The sequence below is a fragment of the Heloderma suspectum genome, chromosome 7 (genome assembly GCF_057233095.1).
Source record: "Heloderma suspectum isolate Gila_16-S chromosome 7, 16-S_ref, whole genome shotgun sequence".
Lineage (NCBI taxonomy): Eukaryota > Metazoa > Chordata > Lepidosauria > Squamata > Helodermatidae > Heloderma > Heloderma suspectum.
In genome coordinates this window covers 88,245,964-88,265,425 of record NC_139464.1, presented here as the reverse complement: position 1 = coordinate 88,265,425, position 19,462 = coordinate 88,245,964, and the positions used below count along the sequence as shown (strand labels likewise).

Below are 19,462 nucleotides of genomic sequence, written 5' to 3'. Positions count from 1 at the left end.
AGCTTCAGATCTACAAAATACCTCAACTTGGGATCGTCAGTGACAAAACGAAAACATGCTCCCTCAAAAACCGAAGACAACATTTATCCTCACTTACACATTAATGTCTGATTAAATAGGATTAAGTGCAGTCCTACTTAATCTTCATTTATGCCAGGGAAGCATGCTGAAGTGCAGTTTTCAGGGGAAGGAGAGAAAAGGGGTGCAATCGAGCTCTGAGGAGTTGTGTTCAAAGCTTCTCAGGGAGCTGAGTATCATGAAGTTATCCTCATTTTCATGGAATCTTCTGGTGTATCAGTGTGTCTGAATATCCTGAATTCTCAAATTGTTTTGAAAGCCCTTCAATACTAGTCTGTTGTTAATTTTAAATAGAAAACACATAAAAAATATTAAAGCATGAGGGGCATTTCAACTCAGGCATAAACTCAGCAGCTTAGCTCTTATGGCGGACAAGGACCTAAAAGGTGAAAAAGAGAATGCAGTGAGAAGCTATTTTCTTTTTTCTGCATTTCTCAGCTGGACATGTTGGAGTCAGACCACGATCACACCTTGAATCGCTTTTTTGCATAGAGGTGCCATTCCTTCCTTAGGGACTGTACCCGTTAAGGAGCATTACAGATAACACAGCAAGGGTCTCAGAACCTGGCTACCTGCCACCTCTCATTGCAAAAAATAATATTAAGCTTTATTCCTCACAAGTTTAGATGAGGAAATAACATTTGTCTTTCACCCTTTCATCTGGTTCCATAAAACGGATTGATCATCTTGGTTACATACTATGCAAATTTTCTGGATGTTTTCCCCTTTGGTGTTCTCAGCACAGGATATGATGTAGCCAATGAAAATGTATCAAACTATTCTAAAATCATAGGTGTTGTCAGTGGAGTTTTGTATGGCAACAAACTCGGTTAGTGAATTGACGAGTTGTGAGGTCTTCGCTAGGAACGTAGCAATTCTCTTCTTAGTGCAGGTTGACAGATGGTGACATTCTCGAGGTTCACCTTTCTCACTTGTCTCTATTGGGACCTCTGGCTCTTTCCTGTCACACACGTGACATGCCACAGTGAGGTTTAATATGACAGAGGTATTTGCTTTATCACCGCAGAGTGCAATCTCTCCTGACAGTCAAATCGGACAGCGAAATTTACCCAAATCTGAACACATTCCATCTGTCAGAACTCTGAGGTAAAGTGTCATGGCATACACTGGAAGGGAGAAGTTACTCATTCTTTCACATTACATTTATGAAAGAGAATAGAAATTTATGTATCTCTGCTGTTATTGCTGTCTTCAAAATTATTTTTAAAGATGAAAGCACGTTTAGCTCCCTCACCTCACAAGATCACAAGTAGAAATTATTTGAGAGAAAAGGGGAAATGGCTGTGTGCCTATTGGTGCAGCAAATCATGGCATAACCAGGTGATAGCCTGCATCTCACATTTAGTTCTTGATTGCTAAAACATTCGGATAGGATTTCGCCTTCTTAAGCTTTCCTGAGCTTTTTGGTAGTATTAATAGTATTGATATTATTCTAAGCTGAGAGCATAGCTATATGCTTCCCTTACCTCAGTGATGTATGCTATCAGCAAGTCTGTGGTTATACAGACCACAGAGTTGCCAGCTAGAAGGGGCTAAAACTGAACTGGGAAAGCCTTGGCTCAAATCTCACTTGAGGAGGTGGCCTCAAGCCAAGCTACTATTCTGTCAGCCTCAGGCCCCCATCTGCAATATGAGGATGATACTACTAGTCTACCTCATAAGATTGCTGTAAGGATTACTGAGATAATGTATGTAACATGCTTTGGATGCTTGAAATGCACTCTATAAATGCTAAATATTGTTATTACTAGCCAGGAGCATATCGAGTTTGACAGGTGGAAGAGGGAACAAGGGGAAGAGTTCTGTTCCCTTTCTCCAGACCCACTCCCCAAGAAGAAGAGCTGGTCTGACATATGAACACTTGTCAGTTCAGGAGGCAAGGGATACAGGCAAGCTCAAGAGGTGTCCCCGTCGGTGATGACTGAGCACACATTATCAGGAACAGTGAGCAGGTTTTGCCTCCACCGCAACGTTGTCCCCAAATGCAGTATTTCACTTTCCCCTTCAGGAACGAATGTATGGTGGGAAAGTAGAGGGGGTGCACTTTGCACACTGTTGTTATGAACTGAGCCTGCTTCTATCTGCATAACCCCACACTGGTTTGTGCTTCATGGTTGTATTAGAACAATCTTGAAATTCTGGGTAAGTGGGATGGAATGATAGAAACTGGCTTTCATTTTTGTTCAAGTTGAAACCCATTAGGATGCAGCACTGGAAGGCCTTGCCCTAGGGCCAAAACAGACCTTACTTACTTTCACTTTTACTCTAGAGTAGGTGCAGGGACCCTGATCTGGATTGGGACCCTAGCATGCAGGTGGAGGGAGCTTTAACCCTTCCCCCCTCCCCACAATGGGCCTGATCCAGATCAGGCCTCCCTCGCCTGCAATTTCTATTTTAAAATACTGATCTGTAAAGCAAATGGACTCTCACCAGCCTTGCACATCCCTTTCCCCAGTTCCTTGTATTCTGCATCCACACATGCAGCGCGGTGGCTGCAAATAGATAACATGTACAGATTATTATGATTCTTCCTTCCTTTCCAATATCCCCATATGGCCTAGGGAGGTAGTGGGCTCTCCCACACTGAAGGCATTCAAGATGAGGCTGGACAGCCATCTGTCAGGGATGCTCTGACTTGGATTCCTGCATTGAGCAGGGGGTTGAACTCGATGGTCTTGTAGGCCCCTTCCAACCCTACTATTCTATGACTCTATGACTCTATATCTAAACTACTCCATAGCTTGGGATTCACTGGTATGGTCTTTTAAAAACGTGATTGAAGGAATAAGTTGTTTAGATTTCTGTAAGCGTTTTGCCAACAGTTTTTGGTTCTAGGCTGCAATGATTCCTGTCTGACCTTATTCTGAGACTTACATTGAAACTCCAGACAATAACCAAGAATAGCATGCCAACAAGAAATAATACATCCAAAGAGCTGCAAATTGTGTATGTTGCTTTTGATGCTCATGTCACATTCTCTGATTATAACATGGATTTTAGGGGTGGGGCTCAATCAGGATTATAAGGCCTAACATCTGGCACACATCTACACCAATCTCCTTGGAATTTTGCCAATAGTAATTTAATTGCGTTGCTCAAATTGACTGATTTTTATGTTAGCTCTCACCAGAGTGGTAGGTGGCAGTATTGCAACTGAAACTCTCCCCACAACCTGAGTTTGATCCCAGCGGAAGCTGGGTCCCAGGTAGCCGGCTCAGGTCAACTCAGCCTTCCATCCTTCCGAGGTCGGTAAAATGAGTACCCAGCTTGCTGGGGGAAAGGTAGTCACGACTGGGGAAGGCAATGGCAAACCACCCCGCTGTAGTCTGCCATGAAAACGCCAGCGTAAGCGGCATCCCTCTAGGGGTCAGTAATGACCCGGTGCTTGCACAGGAGGAACCGTCCACCTTGTAATACAAAGTGGATTGCATGGGAGTGGGAAATGGGCCCAAAATAATAAGCCAACTGTCAGTGAATGTGATCAAATTAAATTAACGTCATGTAATCTTATTAGCACAAACCTTTAACAACATGTATATGTTTGCAAGAGGGAACTTAGATCAATGTCGAAGAAGGAAAACTTCATTGCTCCTTTCCTTGCTTTGAAAAACAAGGGATAGGAGGAGATGGGGTGGTGTTCCTAGGCCTGGATGGTTGTTCAAGGTTGTTTTCACAATTGCAGTGTCTCTGGTGCACATTTGAGAGTTCTGCTACATCATCATCATCATCAACATTTCTATACCGCCCCATAGCCGAAGCTCTCTGGGCAGTTTACAAAGATTAAAAACATAAAAAATACAATGTACAGAGATTAAAAACCATTTATATAAAAAAAAATGAACAGACAATATACACAAAAGAAACATATCTAAAACAATTTCAAACAATCTCAAAAGCAAACAACCATAACCATAAGATATTGCAGGATCGATTTAAGCTTGACATATGCTGCCGAATGTCTGGGAGAAGAGAAAGGTCTTAACCTGGTGCCAAAAAGATAACAATGTTGGTGCCAGGTGGGCCTCATCAGGGAGATTATTCCATAATTTGGGGGCCACCACCGAGAAGGCTGTCTCCCTTGTCACCACCTTCTGAGCTTCCCTTGGTGTAGGCAGCCAGAGGAGGGCCTTAGATGTTAAGTGTAGTATACAGGTAGGTTCGCGTCGGGAGAGGTGCTCTATTAGGTATTATGGTCCCAAGCCATGTAAGGCTTTATAAGTTAAAACCAGCACCTTGAATCTGGCTCAGAAACATACAGGCAGCCAGCGCAAGTGGGCCAGAGTCAGTTTTATATGTTCGGACCTTCTGGTCCCCATTATCAATCTGGCCAGCATGTTTTGCATGAGCTGCAGCTCCTGAACCATCTTCAAAGGCAGCCCCAGATAGAGTGCATTGCAGTAATCTAACTTGGAGATTACCAGAGCATAGACAACTGAAGCCAGGTTATCCCTGTGAAGATAGGGGCATAGCTGGGCCACCAACCAAAGTTGGTAGAAGGCACTCTGTGCCACTGAGGCTGCCTAAGCCTCAAGTAACAAAGATGGCTGAAGAAGAACCCCCCAAGTTATGAATCTCTTCCTTCAGGGGGAGTGCAACCATATCCAGAACAGGTTGAGCACCCTTCATCCGGTCAGAAGAACCACCCATCAATAGCATCTTAGTCTGAAGAGTCTGTGCAGGCTGTCTTGTCTGTAAAGTCTGTGCAGGCAGAGGCCACTCCAATCAGGAGATTTTACATGTTTGTGAATATTCAAACAAAGCACTCCCTGACATTGGGATACAATGGGCTAACCCCTACCCATGTGCCCATTGAAGACCTGTGGGCATATGAGTAGGGGCTACGCAAATGGATTGTGGAGCTTTGGATCACAGCCAATATTGCGATGGAAGTGCGTTCAAACAAACCTTGCTTTGTACAATTTTAAGAAATCAGCATGACTTTCATTTAGATTATAAAATCATAGATCATAGAGTCTGCAGAACCTCCAGAGCTAGAGCATCTCCAACAGATGTGATTTGTGCACTAGCACCTGCCTTTGTGTGCCAGCCATATAGTTTAGGTGGTATCCATTAGGAACAGGGTTCTAAATTGAACATAGGTCCTAACTTCATTCAGCTCTACCTGCTCTGCCCATTCCATGAGTTGCTGCCCTTACCTGCTCACAACTCTTAAGTTATAAACCATTTGCTTTTCACTGTTTGTGGATGTATTGCTTTTCTCACCTTGACAATGTATTTTAACTGTATTCAGTCGTTGCAGCCTCCTATGTATGGGATACTGTAATCAGTTTATTTAATTTAACACTTCTGTCACGCCATTTATCTCACAGGGCTATCAAGGTGGCTTATGTTTTGTGAGAGAGTATGTTAATTCTGTCTAGGCTTTGTTCCTATCCCTCCTTTTGATGCTGGAAGTGTTGTATGAAAATATAACTGGTATACTGTGAGTGCTCCCTGTATTTCAAGAGGTTATCTCAGTGAGTTAAGAAAATGTTGTATGTGTACTTCAACAGGCATATTTATTGTCCATGATTACACTTTTAAGGGGGGAAAGTGCATATACATATTTAAATCTCTACATTTCAGGCCTGACGGCATTGGAACTGTAACAGCTGAAGAGAAAGACAGGTTTGAAGATATTAAGGAAAGGCTTTCTTCCCTTTTAGAAAACCAGATAAGCCACTTCAGGTGAGTGTTTGCATTCTGCAGGTTTGACATGCCTGGCACTATGAGGAAACAAGGGAGCAGTGAGTTAGAATTTAAAGGCTGCTGTAACATTATTTGGAATGACATTCCATTTTTATAAAGTAATTGAAGCCTTTTGGAAAGATATATTACACTCCCAGACGGTGGGTTTTTTGAGTGTTAGCTATTCGCTCCACCTGACACCGCAAGCCACATGTGAATTCTATGTAAACTATGCCAGATCAGCATAGGTGGCACAGACCATAATAATATAGCACAAATCACACTCATTAGTTGGTATCACTTCCTTGAAAAGCCTTTCTCTTAAGTAGTTTAAATTGTTATACATCATGGTTATTTATCCTTGATGGAGATGGAAAGGAATTGTTTACGCTAGACTGCTCTTGGGTTATCCTACCATTATGTGCAGTGATGCAAACCACTGCAGAGATCCTAAGGTCAATTAAGCGCTGCCTCTTCGTCTCCCTCCCCCACTGCCACAACATATTTCTAACTGCTAATATCAGGAATCTGGTCTATGCCACAATAGCATGAGAATGATAATCCAGAGTAATGGCAATATTCAGGGGAAATACATTATAAAAATAGTTTCTTTTTATGGAAAGGGAGAGCTTCACTGCTCACTTAAATATGAACTCTGTTGTCCTGACCCCCACTTTTCTGTGCAGTCCTGGCACTGCTTCCATAGTAGGCCATTGTCATCCAAAATAAGGAATGTGTGGCTCAGTTCATTTGAAATGGTCTCCTTGTACTGAAAGAGATGGGAGTATTCACTCACAATGTGCAGGGAACATTGTTAACAAGGGAAATGTTTTCCCTCAGAGGTAGAAATCTGTAAATGATGAGGTATTATCTCTGGAAGCCACAGAGCAGAATAGATAAGTGTTTACCTGCTGGCCCTAAATTTGTTTAACCAAGATTCTGACATGAATTGCAAGCATTTATATGTAATGCAGTCAAACAACTGTAGCATTGGTATCCTAATTTGGGGGACCTTTGTGAGTAGAGTGGCTAGTAGGTCCCCCAATATATTAAAAAAGAGGATACTAAAATTTATTTTAAGACATAACCAAAAAACCTTGCCTATGTATGTGTATTTCACCTAATCATCTGGAATCCAGGATTGTAACTCTCTAATATACTCCCTGGTTCTGTGGCGGTTCATGCTGCTTGTACATCCTCATTCTAGCTGGCAAGAATGTGCTGTCTTTGTTTTTAAGTAATTGACAGTTCTTCAGTATTGATAGTTCTTCAGTATAATTAGTTTGTTTATTAACTGTTAGCAGAAGTAGATGAATAAAGCAGACTGAATCCTGAAAGTGAAGGCCTTGGCAAACTTTACTGAGTCATAAACAGATAGCCCTGGCTAAGTCCAGGGAGCTTTGAAAATAAACAAACAAACAAACAAATGCAGCCAGAAGTATAAAACAGCAGAGCAAAGCAGACCAGGCCTCTAACTGAATGAAACCACTACTACTCCAGAACATACTGAACATGCTAGTCCTTTTATATGCAATAAAACGAAGCTAAAAGGAAACTTATTTGACTCCACTTGGCTCCTAGGCAACTCTCCCCCCCTTTTGCGACCCTTGTTTGCACCCAAGGATCTCTGATTCATCCTGACCTGTTAATTAGCTCTGCAGCCTGAGTGACCCTTGCTATTGCACCTACTAGCTGTCTTTAAAACTCCATGAACAAATTAACCCTTAACTTGCATCTATATTTGATGTGATCCCCTGCCATCATTATTCCAACATTAACAAACTCCACTATTTTAACCTTTATGTACATTCTCAGGGCAGTGTATGACTATTAAAACACAATAGACAATTAAAACAAGTATGCTGGCCTCCCAAGGTATAGGAGTCAAGGGTCCTGTTGATGTCTGAATAGGCTAAAATTAAACCAGTTTGGTTGCTGTAATTGAAAGCTTATTCATGTATATTTCCTGATGTAAAAAATGGTTCCTTATTAACACCCCAATGCTAAAAGCATGTATTATTTATAGACTTATAACACATGACTTGGCCATAAGTCCATTTGATTTTAAGTGTGCATCAGATAGAAGCCTAAGTTAATGTTCGGAAATATATGATTGTGTCTGAGCTGTTTGTGAGAGAAATTCTTTATAGAACTATGTATCTTCTGGCAACTGTAATAGTCAATTGGACGTATTAATTAATGCTTATCTCAGTTTTTGGTATTTATAAATGCATGTGCGTCAGATGGTAAGTTCTTTACTAGCATGTCACAACTCTATTTTTATAACAAGCCCAGTGAAACAACTTGATTTGAAATGTGAAATGTAACCCTGCAGTAACTAGCATTTCTTTATAAATTGTATTATTTTCATCAGGGGTAGATGCACAACCTTTTTGGTCCCACTAATTTCATTGTGTCTCAGTATGACAAAGTCTGGATTCAACCAATATGAAAAGGAACTGTGTGGTTTAAGAAGCATCAGATACAATAATGTATTTTGGAGTCAACTTCTAGACTAAATTAAATGGATTTACAGTGCAATCCTGTGCATGTTTAGACAGAAAAAATTCCTACAACTCCCAGCATTCTCCAGCCATTCTTGCTGGCTTGGGAATGCTGGGAACTGTAGGACATTTTTCTGTCTAAACATGTATGGGATCGCACTCTTATTTATATAAACTGGCTGAAAAGCGAATGAAAGGGTAAGCTAGAATCCACTATAGCAACAACGTTTAGAAGAAAAATTGAAGTTTGTCCTGAGTTGTTGTGTGCGTCTCTACATTAAGCAAAAAAACAACCCCTCCATCCTTTCTAGGGCCTTCTGCTTTTGCTTTCTTTGTGGGATTAGGATGGCCTTCTTCACACAGCAGAAATGTGGTTTGCATAGAGGAAGCACCTCCCTCCCTCCCTGGCATGTGTGCAAAGGAGCAGGGGGTTGGGGGGAAGTCTTGCTTTAGTTGTTTAACTTGTGTTGTACTGTTTCCTCGCAACTCTAGGCACACTTACTTAGAAGTAAGCCCCATTGAAGTCAATGGGAATTACTTCTAAGTAGAGATAAGATCACACTGCAAGTCTGCAACCCTCAGCGCACTTACTTGGGAGTAAGCCCCACTGAACTTAATGGGGTACTCTGAATAAAGAGAGAACATTCTGAGCTTGGTGGGGTGGGGGATCAGATTTGTCTCCCTTCGTTGCAGGGGGGCATTTTACTCTCTTCTTCCTCTGATCTGTGATCGAGAGACATGTGGTTTGAATTGAGGAAAGTTCATCCTCAGCAAGTTCATGGTGCTAAGCCGGCATTACACACTGCCAATATGAGGCCATTAACTTTTATTACTAGATTATCTCTGATCTTTTTGAAAGCGTGATAAACAGGAAAATGTGTGTGAGGTGTCCTGGAGGTTGATGAAGTCATGTAAAGGACCCACAAAAGTCCATGATTACCAATCACGAGCATGCAATAAATCGCACGTGTAGAGACCCTGTGACAAAGCTGAAAGCCAGTAATAGGAACAGAAGTACCATGTCTCAGTTTCTCGTAAGGCAATCTATAATAGCGGCATGGTTAACTAAGGTATTGGTACTATTATCATCATCATCATCATCATCACTGAGAATAGTTGTGGGCAAACATTAAAGCTGGGTTCACACAACACGCTAATCCACCATGGGTTATTGTGTTGTCTGAGCGCAGCACTTTTTCCGCAGGGTGGGTTATCATGTTGTCTGAACGCAGTGCATATTCCATAGGGTGGCATGTTAACCATACGGTGTGATTTATTTTTCTCAAACAAGCCACTTTGAGAACCCATGGCTTGTTGTTGGGTTGTTCAGGGTGGTTAACAAGCCACACTGCATGGTTAATAAGCAACCCTCAGGAAAACTCACTGTGTTCAGACAACATGATAGCCCACCCTACGGAAAATGTGCTGCGTTCAGACAACATGAGAACCCATGGTTCAACAACAACCCACACTGGATGGGTTAGCATGTTGTGTGAAGTCTTGTTTTAAATATTGTGTGAGTAAACACCAGGGCTGTCTCCCAATTAAAGAAATCTTGATTAATTATATGGATTTTAGCTAATTGCATTGACATATGAATAAAGTTGTAGCTCCAAAAGGAATGCATGTTTTCTTTGTTTTTAGATAATGTACATGTGCCATATCAAGCAACATCTGAAAGAGACATTCCCTCCTGTGTGAGATATGGGGGAATGCCTCTTCTGAGATGGTGCTTGCCATCTGCAGTTGTTGTTTTATAAGTACCTTTACAAAAAATAATAGTATTTATTTAATCCAGCCTTCCCCAACCTAGCACCCTCCAGATCTGCTTGACTAGAACTCCCATCATCCCCAGACAGCCTGATTTAACCTACTGCCTGATTGTTGGTGACCCTGACTAGTCCGAAGTTTTTCAGTTGATCAGTCTAGCTGATTAACCAGTTAAATATTGTAGCCTAGTGAAAATCCCTTTTTGCAAACCACTGTTTCTAGTTGCTTCTCCAAAATGTAGCTAAAGTAATAAATAGCAAATGTTATTCACACATCTGTACTTCTAATAAAATATTCTTTTGGCCTCTCTAAGGTACTGCTTTCCTTTTGGGCGTCCTGAAGGAGCTTTAAAAGCTACACTTTCATTACTCGAAAGGGTATGTTTTTAATTTTATTTCAGGTTTTTCCACCTGCTATGTGTGTCTTCTTGGAGAGAAGCTTTGCTGTTTTGATGTTAGGTCACTCACTGGGGCGGTTTGCACAGTCAAAACAAGCCACCTGGGCTTAAACATGACACCAGGGCTTGTTGTGAGCTGCGGTGCATACTGGGCACAATTTGCATAATCACCATCCAGCCATGGATTATTGGGTCATCCGAACCTGGGCAGCATGGCTTGTTGGAAGTTTAAACAACCCTCAGATACCGCTACAACAGCCCATGGGTTTAAGTCAGGGTGGCTTATTCTGATAGTGCAAACTGCGTCACTGTATTTTAAAAATGCAGCGTTTTTCAGGTGCATGGCAGAGACATATTTAATGTTTTGTTGTAGAACAGAGCACTGTAATTGGGTGGAACAAGCTTGGCTGCCATCCCAATAGATAAAGAAAATACAGATAATTGGTTTGTTATTCTGAAAAACAACACAAACAAAAATACAATCTAGAGTTTTCATCATTTTTACTACATTTTGTGACAGTATACAATTGATCAGTATTACAGCAATTTGTTAAATAAAGACGCTGTATTCATCATGTTGTTGTTGTATATAAGATATGTACATTATATTCTTGATTACATATTTGCTTTTATACTGAGTACTTTACTAGCTGTGTAGATGCTCACTTGTGACTGGATTATCAGCAGTGGTTATTTATCTATGCACTTCCTGTGTTTACACAGTATAATTGTTATCATGATCCTTTGCTTTGTTCATTTTGTATCTTGAGGGTCCTCTCCCTTTTTTTAAAAAAACTCATATTTTATGCAAAATCAGCAGAGTCAAACTTGTATTTAAATATTTTAGTCTCTCCCTCTCTCTTTTAAGCCATGAAGCTGATGGAATATAATACCCTTTCTTACAAAATAATAATATATTTTATAGGGGAATTCTCAGTGGAAATCTTGAAAGTCTTCATGCTCATTAAAAAGTAACCCTTAAGAACATAAGAAGTACCCTGTTGGATGAGATTACACATCCATCTAGTCCAGCATTCTGCTTCCCACATTGGCCAGCCAGTTGCCTCCAAGGAGCCCAAAAGCAGGCCTTAAAGGCCAACTTCCACTGTTACTCTCCAGCAACTGGTATATACTGTTTCTGAATAGCCATCATGACTATTTGCAAATGACAGTCTATTTCCTTCATGGAAGGACTATTTCCTTCATGAATTTGTCTAATCCCTTTTAAAGCCATCTAATTGGCTGGTCATCATTACATCTTGTGACCACGAATTCCATTAATTATGTATTGTGTACTTCCTTTTGTCTGCCTTGAATCTCCTGCCACTCGATTTCATTGGATGACTCCCAAGTTTTAGTTGTATGAGAAAGGGAGGGAAACCCCCCCCCCTTTCACTTTCTCTACACTGTGCATAATTTTATGAACGTCCATAGTTCCCCCCAGCCCATTAAGACCTGTTCAGGGTAGAGAAATTATGAGGAAAGACAGTGGGCTCCAGTGCAGGAAGCTTGGGGACTGAGTGGGTTGAAGATGTTGGGGGTGGGGCCAGTGATCATAACCCCATACCCTTACATGCATTGCTGTACCTTGTTCAGGCATAATGCTGTTTAGGCATCATTTAAAAGGCCCAAATCCTTCAGTCTTTCCTCATCATTGGGTTGGAAGATCTTCCCTATCAGTTTGATTGCCCTTTTCTGTATATTTTCCAGCTCATGCACAGCTATTTGTCTGTATTAAAAGGCCAAAGGGTTATCTTTCCACTCTGAAAATGTTTCCCTCTAAAGAATTTATCAACAGAGCATCTTGAATCTTAATTTAAGATTTTAAAAAAACACACACCTCCAAATACGTTTGTTACAAGGGCAAAACTATTCAGCTTTAAAAGAATGAAGTATAGATTAGATTCTGTAAGGTTTTGTGAGAACTGTATATTTTGCTGCACTCTCCTCAAAACACCTTCTGGCAGTAGCCTCTAGAGCAGCCTTCCCCAACCTGGTGTCCTCCAGATGTGTTGGACTGCAACTCCTGTCATTCCATAGGAATTGGCCATGCTGGCTAGGAATGATGGAAGATGTAGTCCAATACATCTGGAGTAGGGATGTACAAAAGTGACTTACCTTACGCAGATTATGTTGATGGTGGGGGGGGCGGTCCGTCCCGCCGCACGGAATCCTGGCCGGGGGGGAGGCGCTCCGTTCCTCCCCCCGGAATCCTCGAACGGCCGGCTGTGCTCCATGGCAGCTCCACGGAGTAGCCGGCCAGGCCCAGCCTGGCCAGGACAGAGCCATCCGCAGCTGGATTTCTGGCCGCGGAGGGCTCTGGGTAAAAAAAAAACAAAAACGTGTACACAAATGGCGGCAGCTACAGCCGCCACCATTTGCGTTCCTTCTTTTTGGCCGTCTTAATCTATGTAAATATGTACGTAGACTATGACGGCAAAAATAAAGGGGAACGCAAATAGCGTAGCGGGCGCTACTTGCGTCCCTTTTTCATTCACCGTTTTAGCCTACGTAAATCTTTACGTAGGCTAAAACGGCGAACCAAAAGGGGACGCAAATAGCGCAAGCTACGCTATTTGCGTTCCCCTTGATTTTCGCCGTCATAGTCTACGTAAATATTTACGTAGATTAAGACGGCCAAAAAGAAGGAACGCAAATGGCGGCGGCCGTAGCCACTGCCATTTGCGTACACAGTTTTTTTTTTTTTTTTAAACCCACCCAACCATGATAGGCTACGTAAAGATTTACGTAGCCTATCACGTCTTTTTTTTCTTTTTTTTTAAACCTAGCCATGATAGGCTACGTAAATCTTTACGTAGCCTATCACGTCTTTTTTTTTTTTTTACACAAGCCTGGAAATGGCGGCGGCAGCCAGTTGGAAGACTGGCTGCCGCCGCTGCCGGAGCTACCGCTGGAGCCGCCGCCGCCCGGAAGATCCGCCCCAGGTGAGTCTCGCCCCGGGAGGGATCCGTGGGGGGGGGCGGGGGGGCAGGCCGTTCCGCCACAGAGTTCAGGGGGCCAAATGCACTGGCATTCGGCCTCACCAAGATCCGTGGCGGAATTCTCTGACATCCCTAATCTGGAGGGCAACAGGTTGTGGAAGGCTGCTCTAGAGCAAGAACTGTTTTTAGGAACGTCATGAATGCAGCCTTAATGTCTCGAGAGTTCAACTTGGTCCTAGGAAGCATGGATTCAAATTCCACCTCAGTCATGTACTCAGCTGAATATCTGGGGAAGCTCACTTTGTAAGTCTCTGTTCCTGTTTCTAAAATTGACCTGTTAATCATGTACCTCACACTCGTAATATGAGGATGCATTAGTTTTTAGCTTTGTGCATGGAAAATACCAGTAGGAGGCTGTTGAGGGAATGTACCAAACTAAGTCGTGCATTCAATTATTTTTGTTGTTTATTCGGTCAGTCGCTTCTGACTCTTCATGACTTCATGGACCAGCCCACGCCAGAGCTTCCTGTTGGCCGTCGCCACCTCCAGCTCCCCCAAGGTCGAGTCCGTCACCTCCAGAATATCATCCATCCATCTTGCCCTTGGTCGGCCCCTCTTCCTTTTGCCTTCCACTTTCCCTAGCATCAGCATCTTCTCCAGGCTATCCTGTCTTCTCATTATGTGGCCAAAGTACTTCAGTTTTGCCTTTAATATCATTCCCTCAAGTCAGCAGTCTGGCTTTATTTCCTGGAGTATGGACTGGTCTTATCTTCTTGCAGTCCAAGGCACTCTCAGAATTTTCCTCCAGCACCACAGTTCAAAAGCATCTATCTTCCTTCGCTCAGCCTTCCTTATGGTCCAGCTCTCGCAGCCATTGGTTACTACAGGGAATACCATTGCTTGAACTATGCGGACCTTTGTTGTCAGTGTGATGTCTCTGCTCTTAACTATTTTATCAAGATTTGTCATTGCGGTCCTCCCAAGAAGTAAACGTCTTCTGATTTCCTGTCTGCAGTCAGCATCTGCAGTAATCTTTGTGCCTAGGAAGACCAAGTCTGTCACTGCCTCCATGTTTTCTCCCTCTGTCTGCCAGTTATCAATCAAGCTGGTTGCCATAATCTTGGGGTTTTTTAGGTTTAACTGCAACCCAGCTTTTGCACTTTCTTCTTTCACCTTCGTCATAAGGTTCCTCAGCTCCTCCTCGCTTTCAGCCATCAAAGTGGTATCATCTGCATATCTGAGATTGTTAATGTTTCTTCCAGTGATTTTAACTCCAGCCTTGGCTTCACCAAGCCCAGCACGTCGCATGATGTGTTCTGCGTACAGGTTGAATAGGTAGGGTGAGAGTATACAACCCTGCCATACTCCTTTCCCAATCTTAAACCAGTCCGTTGTTCCGTGGTCTGTTCTTACCGTTGCTACTTGGTCGTTATACAGATTCCTCAGGAGGCAGACAAGATGACTTGGTATCCCCATCCCCCCAAGAACTTGCCACAGTTTGTTATGATCCACACAGTCAAAGGCTTTAGAATAGTCAATAAAACATAAATAGATGTTTTTCTGAAACTCCCTGGCTTTCTCCATTATCCAGTGGATATTGGCAATTTGGTCTCTAGTTCCTCTGCCTTTTCTAAACCCAGTTTGTGCATCTTGCAATTCTTTTTCCATGAATTACTGGAGTCTACCTTGCAAGATCTTGAGCATTACCTTACTGGCATGTGAAATAAGTGCCACTGTTCGATAGTTTGAACATTCTTTGGTGCTTCCCTTTTTTGGTATGGGGATATAAGTGGATTTTTTCCAATCTGTTGGCCATTTTTGTGTTTTCCAAATTTGCTGGCATATGGCATGCATCACCTTGACAGCATCATCTTGCAAGATTTTAAACAGTTCAGCTGGGATACCGTCATCTCCTGCTGCCTTGTTATTAGCAATGCTTCTTAAGGCCCATTCAACCTCACTCTTCAGGATGTCTGGCTCTAGCTCACTGACCACACCGTCAAATCTATCCCCGATGTTGTTATCCTTCCTATACAGATCTTCTGTATATTCTTGCCACCTTTTCTTGATCTCTTCTGCTTCTGTTAGGTCCTTGCCATCTTTGTTTTTGATCATACTCATTTTTGCCTGGAATTTACCTCCAATGTTTCTAATTTTCTGGAAGAGGTCTCTTGTCCTTCCTGTTCTGTTATCTTCTTCTGCTTCCGTGCATTGCTTGTTTAAAAATAATTCCTTATCTCTTCTGGCTAACCTCTGGAATGTTGCATTTAATTGGGCATATCTCCCCCTATCACTGTTGCCTTTTGCTTTCCTTCTTTCTTGGGCTGCTTCCAGTGTCTCAGCAGACAGCCATCTTGCCTTCTTGGTTTTCTTTTTCTTTGGGATTTTTTTGTTAACACCTCCTGAACAATGTTGTGAACTTCTGTCCATAGTTCTTCCAGGACCCTATCTCCTAAATCTAGTCCCTTAAATCTATTCTTCACCTCCACTGCATATTCATGAGGAATATTAGTGAGCTCATATCTAACTGATCTGTGGGTCTTCCCTATTCTCTTTAGTCTGATTCTAAATTGTGCAATAAGAAGTTCGTGATCTGAACTACAATCAGCTCCAGGTCTTGTTTTTACTGACTCCATAGATGTCCACCACCTTTGGCTACAAAGGATGTAGTCAATCAGATTTCGGTGTCGACCGTCTGGTGAAGTCCATGTATAAAGTCGTCTCTTAGGTTGTTGGAAGAGAGCGTTTGTTATGCACAGTGAGTTGTCTTGGCAAAATTCTATCAGCCTATGTCCTGCTTCATTTTGTTCTCCCAGACCATGCTTGCCTGTAATTCCAGGTGTCGTTTGACTACCCACCTTAGCATTCCAGTCTCCTGTAATGAAAAAACATCTTTTTTTGGCGTACTATCCAGTAGGTGCTGCAGATCCTCATAGAACTGATCTACTTCTGCTTCTTCAGCATCTGTGGTTGGGGCGTATATTTGGATCACTGTGATGTTAAATGGCTTACTCTGAATTCGAATTGAGATCATTCTGTCATTTTTTGGATTGTATCCAAGCGCTGCTTTAGCCACTTCATTATTAATTATGAAGGCTACTCCATTTCTTCTGTGGTGTTCTTGTCCACAGTAGTAAATCTGGTGGTCATTTGATGTGAAGTGGCCCATTTCAGTTCACTGACACCCAAAATGTCTATATTTAATCTTGACATCTCCCCAATAACCACATCCAATTTGCCCTGGCTCATAGATCTTACATTCCAGGTTCCTATGGTGTGTTGATCTTTAGAACATCAGATTTGTAGTTCACCACCAGCACCATTGGCTGCTAGCCGTCCTTTCGGCTTTGAGCTAGCTGCATCATCACATCTGGGGCTAGTTGAACTTATTATCTGTTCCTCCCCAGTAGCATTTTGACCATCTTCCGACCTGGGAGTCCCATCTTCCAATGGTATACCGACATATCTCTGGTTGTACTGATCCATTTAGTTTTCATGGCAAGAATACTGGGGTGGGTTGCCATTTCCTTCCCCAGGGATCATATTTAGTCTGACCTCTCTGCCATGACCTTCCCGTCTTAGGTGTCCCTTCACGGTTTAGCTCATGACATCATTGAGGTGCTCAAGCTCCAGCACCACGACAAGGTAACAATCTCCTTTGCTGGAGATTCAGTTATTTAGCATCAGCCAAATATAGGCAGTGTTGATCCTGAAAGACACCCACCAAGAACAATTAGAGCTTCTCTCCCTCCTCTCTCTCTCTCTCTCTCTCTCTCTCTCTCTCTCAAAAAGTTTACCTGGCAAAGTTTCTGCTTGGATTGCCCTCCTGGTCCAACATCCTACATTGAATCTGAGCGCATGAATTTTGGTCAGCACACTCCAAAAGCTTTTATTGGAATAGCCCCATTTACTTTTGTCAGAGCATTCTAGTTTAAATATTTTGGTGGCCTTAGCCTATTTTCTAATTTAGCTACATGGAAAAAAAAATGGCAATATGTCATGTGGTGCTTTAAAGACTAATAAGTTCATTGTGTCGTGAGTTTTTTTAGGCAAGGGCCTATTTCATTGGCCTCAATTACAAATGCAGTAGGTGGATTCAGGCAAGCTACTGTTCTTTGTACCCGCCCCCCAAATTTGTAATATAAGGTTAATATAATGCTTACCTTATGTGTTGCTATAAGGATTACTGATGTGGAGCACTTGAACACTTTTAAATGTCCTATATCAATGCCTGTTATTGTAGTCTTGTGTTTCATCTAGAAATAGAGATGGGCACCCATAGTTTCCTGAAGGGTGAAACTTAACTCATCATTACCTAAATTATTATTTTAACTCAAATCTTCAGAGATCAATAGGTAGCATGTTAACACCTCCCTTTCTTTTCAGCCTCAAATTATTAGCAAATCTAAAACTACCAGTAGTATATGTTCTAACCTTTTCTCTTGGGGGGGATATGTAATGCATCTAACCAAGAACTCTCTGTCTTTGGCACAGGTCTTAATGAAAGATATTGCCACTCCCATACCGGCAGAAGAAGTGAAGAAAGTGGTTAGGAAATGTCTGGAGAAAGCGGCCTTGATCAATTACACTCGGCTTACAGATTATGCCAAAATAGAAGGTTAGTGCAGTGATCAGCTACCATAGTGGCTGTAAAAGCTATTGGTGCCTATTAACTGAATATATTTTGTGAGCAGCCATTTCTCTTTGCTGAGCAAAACCTGTACCACAGCAAGGGGAAATATCTCATTAAAATCTCAGCTGGTGAACTACTGGGCTTTTTCCTATTCATTGCTTTAATATACCTCCTGGGACCATGCTTGAATGAATGATCTTTGCTTTGTGCTGAAGTTGTCCTTTGTCCTTTATTTTAAGGGCAGTTTTACATGTCACAAAACTGGCCCGGTTCAGCCCATTCTAGAAGGCACTCTTGTCCAGTTTTGACATTTGAACTCAGTCACTCCCCTCATAAAGAAGAGGCTGTAGGACTGGCAATCCAGAGCAATTGATTACCAACCTTAAATAGTTTCATTTTCATGGTTGGGGCATATTTCTCAGTGGACAACTGATAGATAATACACATCACAAAATCCATCCTAAGTCCTCAGCCAATGGACTGATGTATGAGTAAAACTAGAGAAAGATTCCTCCAAACAAAAAGAATGGGTTTATGTGGCTTTTTTAATAATTTTCCTTATGTGTGTTTAGTATTTTAGCCATGGAGTAATGCAGTAGAAGTTGCTTTATATTAGGGCTGTGCACTGCTTTGGCCCAAGGCCTGAACCCCAAGTCGAAGTGGGCTGCTTCAGGTCACTTTGAGCCCCTTCCGAGGCGAAGCGGAGGGGGCACAAAGTGACCCGGAGCAAGTCGGGGGCTCTCTGAAGCTCTCAGTGCATTTCGGAACTTCAACACCACCGGCACAACCGCGCCAGTGCCTCCACCTCCTTTGCCATTGCCTTCGCCGTTGCCGCCTTCACCACCGTCATCACCACCACTGCCTTCTCCTCTTCCGCCACTATAATCGCTGCCACCATCTCCACCTCTGCCACCGTCTCCACCACTGTCGCCATTGTCACCGCCAGCTCCTGAGGCCTGGACATGTGCCGACTGTTATTACAGAGAGTTGCCATTTTTAAAATGGCAACTTCCAGGAGGTTGTCGTTTTAAAAATGGCGACTCCCTGCAATAACAGTCAGTGCGCATCCAGGCCTGAGGAGCTGGCAGTGACGGTGGTGGCAGTGAAGGCAGCACAGGCGGAGGAGGAGGCGGTGGTGGCAAAGTAAGGAGCTGGGGGGGGTTGAGGGGGAACCAAAGTGGGGTTTGGCATCTGAATCCCACTTTGAGTTCAGGGCCGAGTCAGGGCTCCCCGAATCAGGCCGAGCCAAATCGGGCCCGCCTCTGAAGCCACGAAGTGGCTTCCGAGTCGAATCGGGGGATCCCTGCACAGCCCTGCTTTAAATGGACCTGTCTTGTCATTACTGTTACAGATAGAATTTCATTGTAACAGATAAATCTATATAATTTCAAGATTTTCATAAAATAAATGGAATGGTTACATTGTTTGA

The 19,462-nt window shown here is 42.6% G+C and overlaps 1 protein-coding gene across 9 annotated transcripts in view; it reads left to right on the top strand.

The window, feature by feature from the left end:
• Positions 1-19,462, top strand: part of CADPS2 (calcium dependent secretion activator 2) — a 441,065-nt gene that overhangs the window by 290,531 nt on the left and 131,072 nt on the right. For all 9 annotated transcript variants that reach the window (XR_014784449.1, XR_014784448.1, XR_014784450.1 and 6 more), the window contains exons 14-16: positions 5,686-5,787; positions 10,375-10,438; positions 17,895-18,018. Coding sequence is in view for 6 of the 9 variants with exons in the window: in XM_084810861.1 (XP_084666987.1) it covers positions 5,686-5,787; positions 10,375-10,438; positions 17,895-18,018 (290 nt within the window). In the remaining 3 variants the exon portion in view is untranslated. The remainder of the gene's footprint in view (positions 1-5,685; positions 5,788-10,374; positions 10,439-17,894; positions 18,019-19,462) is intronic.